Consider the following 9,777-nt stretch of genomic DNA (forward strand, 5'->3'; position numbering starts at 1 on the left):
AGTTCTGTGCAAATCGACGTTTAAAACTGGGCTTAACAAAAAAAAAAAAAAAAAAAAAAAAAAAAAAAATTACATAAGAACCCGCTGGAAGAATGGTACCTGTAGCGTCTGTAGCCGAAATCTCGCGAGATGACTGTGATACGCACCGTGCCTCCGGTGCCTCTCCTAATGGCTCTACGGTGAGTCGGTCCGTCAGTCAGTCGGGCTGACAGGATGAGTCTCCTCTCATTGACTGTCGGCTACTGTAGGAACCGAGCCCGGACGCTGAGCCGAAACTTTTCCTCTGGATTTACTGCATCTACTTTTCGCCTCTTCGTGGTTCTCACGTCGGTAGGTTGTAAAAACACTGTTATTGTTTTATATCAGCTTAACTACACTTCTAAAAAAAAGATAGATGACGCAAGTTTTTTGTCACCTGCGTTTGCTAACAATGGTTTGCAAGGAATTATGTTAAAAGTTTGTTTTTTGGTATTTTTTTTAAAATCCAGATATAGCAGTCAACTCCAAAAAAACCCCAAGCAAGCTGCAGCAGTGTTTATTTATCATTCCTGCATTGTTTGTTCTCTCACGGTAGGCGATGTCCGTTCCGTGAATGTAGTTTATAAATCAGTTTCCTCAGTTTCATAATACTCATTTTGAAATGGTCTCTCTCGCTCATTTATCCATCCAGTTGCCTTTAATATTTAAAACTGTTTAAGAAGATGAATTGCCTCACCCGTCTCTTCTTCATAATAAAATCTACTAACTACCATTAAAAACGCATTCATAGTATTCTCTTTCTTCCTGTAGTCAATTGTATAGGGGAAAATTGTCACCAACAGGTGCCTGTATTCCACTATGGGATCATTATTTTTACCTGTGTGGATGTGAATGTGTATGGTTGAGCTGTGTAAGATGAATTTTCCAGAGTCATAACCTGCAGCAATGGTTTTATTGCGTGCACTATTATGTATGTTTGATACCGAGAAATGCTCTCTCATAGTAAATCACAATTTAAACAGCTGTATGGTAATCAGTTTAGTCAAACCATAAACATAACTGAATCAACATTAAATATGTGCAGATAGCCAAAATGAAGTAAATATTTGACCTTTGCAGCAGCTGTTCAGTGTCATTGTTGCAATGACTGCATATAATTAGGTTATATGCAACACATTTCAGTGTGCCTAGATCTTAATCAGATTGCAGTAATCCTTAAACATGTGAGCAAACAAAAGGTTTTTTTTTTTTAATGTAAAAACATGAATACAGTCACTGCTTCATGAGACTGTATCCTTTCTCTCAGTTAGTTTGTTTACATCTCTGTTTTCTTTGTATTATTGTAGGCAACTGTTGTTGTGATTTGGCAGTAAATAAATAAAATTTAATTGAACTGAGTCTATTTCATGTACATTTCTTTTTATACGTGGCTTTTGATGACTCTGAATTCGCTGCTAACCTATTTCAGAAGAAATCACTCATCCAAAGAAGATGCGGAGGTTTACATCAACACATTTTCCAAGTTACTCGGTTACTTAGCTCAAGGAAACCGCCAAAAGGTAGTCCAACTTTTAGTGCTGTTTACCTTTTTAATGACTCTAAATCAGTGTGCACACAGACTGTAAACTTTAAGGGCAGTGTCAAGAACATAATTGTTTACTTTTATATGTTGAACTGTGTATAATTTTTTTACCCAGTGAGTTTGTAAGCCCTGTATTTCTCAGCTCTGCTGCAATGAACAGTTGTGTTATTATTGCTGTTCAGATGGAAATATAAAAGAAGAGTCTGGTGGAAGGGAATGGCAGGACTCAAATAATGGGAAGGACCAAAGACGAAAACGATGGAAGAGAGGGGAATCATACTGGTGGTCACGCTTTCAGGTGTGAGTCATAGCCAGAATTGTGGCAAAAACTGCCTCGTCTTCAGTCACTAAATAATAACAAAATAAGTTTACTAAAATGATTCTATATAGGAGTTGTAAACTAAAATATTTTTTCATTATCCTATTTCTAACAGGAGGAATTTCCCTTTGATGATAAAACAGTCCAGAACCTGGCAGCCGGTGCAGCAGGCATGGCCTCAGCTTTCTTGTACTTTCACTTTAGAGAAACAGGAGTCCAGATCTCCTGGAAGGATTTTGTGCATCACTACTTGAGCAGAGGCTTGGTGAGAGGCAGAGATCATTTTAATTACGGTGTCTTCCTTACACCTGTGTGTCTGTGCTTGTGTTTGCAGCCATGTGAACAAATGATTCCTTCTGCTCTCCTCCCAGGTGGGCCATGTCGAGGTTGTCAACAAACAGTACGTCAAAGTATTTCCTGCCCCCGGCGTGAACACATCACGAGTGGTCAGTTTCATTAAATGTCCCAGTGTGTAATCGCAGTGTCTTATACAAACTAAATGCATTTATTTTTACTGTTAAACTGATGAGAAAAATCGACAAAAATGTACTTAACTATATTGATAAAAATGACTGTATAAACAAACAAAACAAACATCTTTCTTTTTCTCACACACTGCATTCCCATTTGCTTTTGTTGCTAGAAGACACACCTACTTTCTGAAATTCCAAGAGCATAAGTTTTAAAATACAGATCTCAGCAGTCGACATATTTGTATTTGGCACATAACTACTTTCGTTTTCATTTTCTCACTGTCTTTCCTTATCAGTTGCTTTTTTTTTCTAAATAAAGCTTGCTAACCTTTATTTGCAGCAGGCATTTGACTGATTACACTGAGAAAATCACACGAGGAACAATTGCTATTCTAACAATGCAGTCTATCTATGAATAGTGTTGCTATTTTCTTTCCTCCCATCACCTGATGATGGTAGTGTGCCTCCCCCGAGGGGCCGCAGTCCAGATGAAGAGTCAGTCAAAGTACAGTAAAGGTAGATATACTTACTACATATACTACATGCTGGTGTCTTTATGTTTCAGAACTATTTGTGGTTCAACATTGGCAGCGCAGACTCATTTGAGCATAACCTGCAGCTAGCACAGCAGGAAATGGGTCTGGACTCCACTCAGAAAGTACCTGTGCTCTACAGCAGTGAAAGTGATGGGTGAGAAAGTACAGCAGCTTCACTTTAAGTCACTGCATATATAGGTTATTAGAATCCATGCCCTAACTAAGGTTTTTCTCTTCCCATAGGACTCTGTTTTTGAGTGTTCTCCCAATCTTACTTGTGGTCGGATTTTTACTTTTTGCAACACGGCACGGGCCGATGGCAGGAGGACTTGGTGGTTGGGGGAGAGAAAGCCTCTTTGGGATAAGTGAATCCAAAGCCAGGATAATTAAAAAGAACGTCAGTGTGCGTTTTAAAGATGTTGCAGGGTGTGAGGAGGCCAAACAAGATATCTTGGAGTTTATCAATTTCCTGAAAAGCCCACACCAGTATCATGACCTGGGTGCTAAAATCCCTAAGGTGTGTCATTTCTTGATAAAGAAATTTATTATTTTTATTAAAATAAAGCAATTCTTTACTTCTGTATTCTGATCGTACTCACTGGAACAAAAAAATCCTTAAGATAGAAAATATATGAAATCTAATTAACTTCCTTGTTTACAGGGTGCAGTGCTATGGGGTCCATCTGGAAATGGGAAGACTTTGCTAGCTAAGGCCACTGCAGGAGAGGCCAACGTTCCTTTCATCGCAGTCAACGGCTCGGAGTTCCAGGAAATGTTTGTCGGTGTGGGTCCAGCAAGGGTTAGTACGGAGCTGAATGATTGGACTCTTTACAAGTCTGAAAGCAAAATGATGGGCCACATGCTGCAGTGTGACCACAATATCTGCAAATACAGCAGGTCACTGAATTACTTATTCTTGTATCACATTAAAATGATGAAGCCTTTCTACTTTTGGGTGTTTTGTCAATGTCAAAAATTTTCTAACAGTAGAAATAAATAGATCTTTTCTGTGTTTTATTAGATAAGAGATTTGTTTGCCACAGCTAGAAAAAATGCTCCTTGCATTCTTTTCATTGATGAGATTGACGCGATCGGCAGAAAGAGGGGCAAAGAAAACTTTGGTGACGAGGGCGAGCACGAGAACACCCTCAACCAGCTGCTTGTGGAAATGGATGGTGGGTAATTATGTTTTGTGTCAACATTTCTGATGCTATGTTTTCACGAGTCGTCAGTCCTCTAAATGCTTTTATCATTGCAGGATTCAACAGCAGCGCTAACATAGTGGTTTTAGCTGCCACGAATCGAGCCGATATCCTGGATCCAGCTCTGATGAGGCCTGGACGCTTTGATCGACATGTATACATAGGTGAAGTATAAATATTAACCTGAGGTCTGCCTACTTCCTCTGCAGTCTCCTCTCTTGTTGCAACTCAGTTACCTTTTATGAAAACTATAAATATAAAACCATTATTTCTATGTTCGTGAAGATGCATTTAAAATTTTTGTTAATTTTCAGATTATTGGTGTCTGACCACAACACCAAGCTCACTTTTACTTTTGCTGTGATTAAGTTTATTTTCTTTTGGATTTCTGTTTCCCTGTAGCAGTTTACCATTCCACATGTGATTCACTGGCTCTGGTGTGCATGCAGACCCAGATGGTGTGCATGCAGACCCAGATTTAACTTTGTTATACTTTCCCTGCTTTAGGTGAGGTGTTACGTTTGACATTATTGAGCCTCATATGTTGTACTTACTGTATGTTTCTTCTTGCCTGTTTATGTCTTATGTCATTAAAAGCATGTGTTGCATAATGTTTGCTTTTATCTTTGGTTAATTTGATATTTCCTGCCTGCTAAGATCTAATTTTCCTAACACCAGGACTACAGGGTGGGTGGCCAGACCACTTTTCTCTGACAAAGAAAACAAGATCATAATGAGAGAGCTGTTTTTCTATGAAGGACAGATTAGGTAACTGGAGGCCAACACGAGGGATGGGATATGTTGCTCCTCATTTCCCTGTTATTCTCTGTTCCCTGTCCTTCTGTCTGTGTATATTGTCTTATGTAAACAGATGACAGAAAGATGGGAGTGCTGAAAAAGTTCACATTTCTAATTGGTTTAATGAGCAATTAGTTATGTAACTTGGTATTCCAACAAGCCACAAGTTTGGCCACTGCCTTAGGACTTGTATTGGGTCCTTTCCTGGATGCTGACATATGACAAAGGGTTTTTAAATGGTAAAATAAATGACGCTGAATTCATGGCTTTAAATGCGAATTCAAACATTTCTCCTCCAGTAAGAGTTAATGCTTCTGTACTGAAACTTTTAAGTCAATCCATTGTTGTTTTAGAATTTGCTCTGCCTTTCAACCGAATATAAACCTCTAAAAGAAAGTGTCATTTTAAAGTTTCTACAAACAAGATTTACCACTTTTTCATGCTGGTATGGTTTCAGTGAACTATTTTTGCAGTTGCTAATTGTGCATGTGTAATGCAGCAGAAGACTGAGTAATTGTCAGCATCAGCTCTATAAGCTTTTTGTTTGCACAGCACTTTGCAAAAAAAATTTGAGCCGCCTCTCGATTCTTTTTATTTTGCAGTAATTTATTGAAGCATTTTCAAACATACATGGAAATACAGTATATTAGGTAAAAACATTCAAGTACATTCATTGATATGACCACCTTTATTCTTCAACATAGCCTTAACTCTCTCAGGCAACTTTCCCATAATTTCTTTAAAATGGTAAATGGCCTGCATTTGTATAGCGCTTTACTCAGTCCCTAAGGACCCCAAAGCGCTTTACACTACATTCAGTCATTCACCCATTCACGCACACATTCACACACTGGCAATGGAAAGCTACGTTGTAGCCACAGCTGCCCTGGGGCGCACTGACAGAGGCGAGGCTGCCGGACACTGGCGTCACCGGGCCCTCTGGCAAACATGGGGTTAGTATCTTGCCCAAGGATATTTGGCATGCAGTCTAAGTAGTCTTCAGGAGTAGGCTTCTTGAAGGACAATCAAAGTTATTTTCAGATGTTGGCTCCTTTTGTTCTCTACTCTATCAAAATGATCCCACTCTGGTTCAATAATGTTGATCTTCAGGATCTGGGCAGGCTCTCTTATGAGCTACTCCATACATATTGATGAGCCTTTAAACTAAAATTTTTAAATTTGGATTCAGTACTTCATTTTGAGTCCAATTCTTGCATAATTTGACATACCTCAGCCTGTTCATCCGGTTGCTCTTCCTTTAGAATTGCTTCTTGAAAGCCACCCTTCCACTTAAACCATTTTTAATGAGGCTTTGGTGAACAGCAGATTAATTGAAGGACCAAATGCATCTCTGGTCCTGTGTCAGGTCTTTGCTCGAAAGCCTGAAGAACCATTTCTCAGGATCACTTTAGAAACATCTAGCTCAATGAAAACAAAATATAAAGGAATTAAGGAATGAGACTTTTGCACAGTACTGTATATGTGACAGAACTTGAAGCAGAGTGATTTATTAATGAATTATAAAGACTATAAAGTCTTCTTTTTTGTTATTTGCAGGTCCTCCAGATATGAAAGGCAGGGCATCAATCTTTAAGGTGCATTTAAGACCTCTGAAGTTGGACTCCAGTGTAGATGTAGAGACGCTGGCCAGGAATCTTGCTGCTTTAACTCCAGATTTTACTGGTGGGAGTAAAAGATCATGATCACTGAATACCCAACAAATCTAAAAAAGAAAATCATACAGTTTCAGCGGCTTCTGCTTTAATTTCATCACAGTCTAACCTATTTGTGGCTTCTCTGTGTGTGTCTAAGGGGCTGACATTGCAAATGTGTGTAATGAGGCAGCGCTAATAGCTGCACGTCATCTCAGCCAGTATGTCAGTAGCAAACACTTTGAGTGGGCAGTTGAAAGGGTTGTTGGAGGTAAGTCAAACACCAAAATTATGCACTTCAAAATGAACCAAAAGAAACTGACAGTATTTATGTGAATCTTTCCCTAACCACTTTATTGATTACATAAATACAATGACAATACAATACAACTGAGTTATAAAAGCAGTGGTGTCAAAATATAGAGCTTATGTGTTATTTTATGTCAATCCATTAACTGATGTTAATATTATGATTTAAGCATTTTTTAAGATATCTGTCATGTTCTCAGGTCTAGAGAAAAGATCTCAGGTTCTGCAACTTCCAGAAAAAACTACTCTGGCATATCATGAAGCTGGGCATGCTGTCACTGGGTGGTTTCTTGAACATGCAGACCCACTTTTTAAGGTATTCTTTACATTTCTTGCTCTCCCTCTGCAATAATCCTGTAATAATTATAATGATTAGCTGGTTATAGATTCATCATTATAATGTACTCCACCAGGTGTCACTTGTTCCCAGAGGGACAGGTTTGGGCTACGCACAGTATCTACCTAAAGAGCAGTACCTATTCACACAGGAGCAGCTGTTTGACAGAATGTGCATGATGCTGGGTGGTCGAGTGGCTGAGCAGGTTTTCTTTCATCAAATCACCACCAGGGCACAAGATGATCTCAGGAAAGTCACACAGTCTGCCTATGCACAGGTACTCGCCTCACTGCAGAACAGGTTTATCGTAGAAGTTTAGATGTAACCAAACCATATTTTGTCCCACAAAAAAATTAAAGCATAACCATCCATGGAGTTAAAATGATTCATAGAGAATAATTTATGATTGTTATTGATTATAGATTTCTGTTCCAGTCTTCATATTCTTCTTCTCTTCATATTTTAGATTGTACAGTTTGGAATGAATGGGGCGGTGGGTCAGGTTTCTTTTGACCTACCGCAATGGGGCAGCCTTATAACTGACAAACCTTTCAGTGAATCTACAGCCCAGCTTATAGACCAGGAAGTTCGCTCACTCATAGACGCTGCCTTCCAACGAACACTTGAGCTCATACTTGACAAGAAGGAAATGGTGGAGAAGGTGCGAACTTTTTAAAATTTGTAGTAAGCGCTTCCGAGACATTTGCAGAGTGTGATGCTGCAAATGGATTTTCATTTGTGCTGAGCATTTTTCAAAACTGTCATATATTTGGAGTATGAAAAAAAATGTGTATTTTAATGACCTCAAAGCTCGATGTTTCCTTTTGGTCATGTAATGCAGGTGGCAAAGCATCTTCTAGACCAAGAGATTCTAGACAGGGCTGACATGGTGGAACTGCTAGGACCTCGCCCCTTTCAAGAGAAGTCCTCATATCAAAAGTTTGTTGATGGCTTGGAGAAATCTAAAGAAGACACTTTTCTACCTGAAGGACTAACAGACTGGCAAAACAACAAAGGAGATAAAAAACACCTGCAGAATCGGCAAAACACATCAGCCCTTTACCTGTAGGTTGTCTTTAAGGTTGTCTCTCATGTGCGGCATCATCTGGTCCGGACTGCAGTTTGTCAGAGGTCTGTTAGTGGTTCATGTGACTGACAACCTCAGGACAAAAGATGGTGATGTGTTGCCCAGGTTTTTGTGCAATCTGCAATTTTTTTCATTGTAGTTTTTATGTAAAAGTGCACTTTTTTGCTGCAGTTGCCTTATGTTTCTTTTTCTCCACTCTGTGGAAGTCCCTAAGTGCAATAATACTAACAAAACATACCATCAATAATTAGAAGAGAATGTTATTATATAATTATTAGAAGGGAATAAGCCATCATGCTATGTTCTTATCAGCAGCAGGAACCATGTGTTAAGTTTTATTTTGAGGCTTGTATTTTCATACAGTTTTCTATTCTATCCTATTATTTGCCACATGTTTAAATTTCAGATCTATTTGATTGTTGATTATTTTATATTTCAATCCTTTTGCAGATGTTGTTTTCCTTGGAGTCTGCGTATATTTATCAGTAAAGGTAATTAGAAATCAGTCAATGTTTTGTAGCTTTCTCTCTGCGCATACAGTCCAGCAAATGTTAGCTAATCAAATGTACTTGAGGCTATGTTTTCCTTTCCAGTGTCTCATAATAATAAGGGTAAACATTTATGTAGATATAAGAACTTCGGATTAGCTCTGGGAAAGTTTAGCTCAGTATGGGTCATATTGTTCTTCTTGTCTCTGTGTTACAAACTGTCCCTTAGAATATATGAAAATATCGCCTGCATAGTTCACTGGTCAAAGTAGTGATTAAGAAAGATTTTTGTCCTTTTATTCTTTCAAAACTATGCTTTTATCACATTTAATGAGGATAAAGGAAATTAGCAACAGCTTAAAGTAATATGAACACTAAAGTATTTGTTTGGTACTGTAAAAACATGAACTTTGCTGTTATTCAGGAAATCACTCTGTGTCAGTTGTGTATTTTGTTTTATTTTTTCCTACTTCCTGTCTACACTCTGTCATCTACTGTTACATTTCTATGCCAGCTGCTCCTCTGCTGGGTAGATAGTATTTTTGTAACTATTGTACTATTATATACAAATATGTACACTAATATATACCAATCATTACTTGAACCTGTGTGTTGCAATATGAGTAGAGTGGGTACTTTTGCACTTTTAGCCAGGATTCCCATTAATGGTAAGCCAGCGCTACATTGGTACTATAATAATTTTAATAATAATGATTATTCAAATTCTTTGGAGATCCCAGGATGGTGAAATAAAGTTTAAAATTTCTGTTTGAATTTAATTGGAGATTATATATCGGAATTTCAGGAGCAGGACCACGCCTCCAAACACGCTCCTTCCGGCTGTCATCTATATAGGTTCCCCCAGTTCTGCAAGCTGATCATTCTCGTTTACGTGCCCCACCCTCCCTCCCTCCTTGTTCTCTATTCTTTAACTTCTTCACTTCTATTTAGTACATGGGGATCTGCCAGGCCCGGGAGCCGTTGCCAGTCCCCTTCGAGGCCTTCCCCAAACCGC

General features: G+C 38.6%; 1 protein-coding gene across 2 annotated transcripts; it reads left to right on the plus strand.

Moving 5' to 3' along the window:
* Nucleotides 1–134: 134 nt before the first annotated feature.
* On the plus strand, nucleotides 135–9,528 carry LOC100702885 (AFG3-like protein 1). Of its 2 annotated transcripts, XM_005467123.4 has the most exons (16): nucleotides 135–330; nucleotides 1,448–1,538; nucleotides 1,744–1,859; nucleotides 1,996–2,145; nucleotides 2,252–2,326; nucleotides 2,919–3,043; nucleotides 3,133–3,406; nucleotides 3,551–3,688; nucleotides 3,911–4,064; nucleotides 4,148–4,255; nucleotides 6,447–6,572; nucleotides 6,702–6,812; nucleotides 7,051–7,166; nucleotides 7,264–7,464; nucleotides 7,654–7,848; nucleotides 8,029–9,528. In XM_005467123.4, exons 1-16 carry the CDS (start codon nucleotides 214–216, stop codon nucleotides 8,254–8,256), a joined length of 2,325 nt encoding a protein of 774 aa, XP_005467180.1. In that variant the 5' UTR covers nucleotides 135–213; the 3' UTR covers nucleotides 8,257–9,528. The 2 variants fall into 2 exon arrangements, with proteins under 2 accessions (XP_005467180.1, XP_013125207.1); XM_013269753.3 differs by lacking the exon at nucleotides 8,029–9,528 and having other exon boundaries at nucleotides 7,743–7,834.
* The last annotated feature ends 249 nt before the right edge of the window (nucleotides 9,529–9,777 follow it).

This window comes from Oreochromis niloticus, linkage group LG1, assembly GCF_001858045.2.
Source record: "Oreochromis niloticus isolate F11D_XX linkage group LG1, O_niloticus_UMD_NMBU, whole genome shotgun sequence".
Lineage (NCBI taxonomy): Eukaryota > Metazoa > Chordata > Actinopteri > Cichliformes > Cichlidae > Oreochromis > Oreochromis niloticus.

Excerpts from the sequence above, each read along its gene's own strand:
- LOC100702885 (XM_005467123.4), top strand. The coding sequence starts at position 214 with ATGAGTCTCCTCTCATTGACTGTCGGCTACTGTAGGAACCGAGCCCGG. Across the intron at positions 3,407-3,550 it reads TGGGTGCTAAAATCCCTAAG|GGTGCAGTGCTATGGGGTCC; the intron begins GTGTGTCATTTC and ends CCTTGTTTACAG. Across the intron at positions 7,465-7,653 it reads CACAGTCTGCCTATGCACAG|ATTGTACAGTTTGGAATGAA; the intron begins GTACTCGCCTCA and ends TTCATATTTTAG.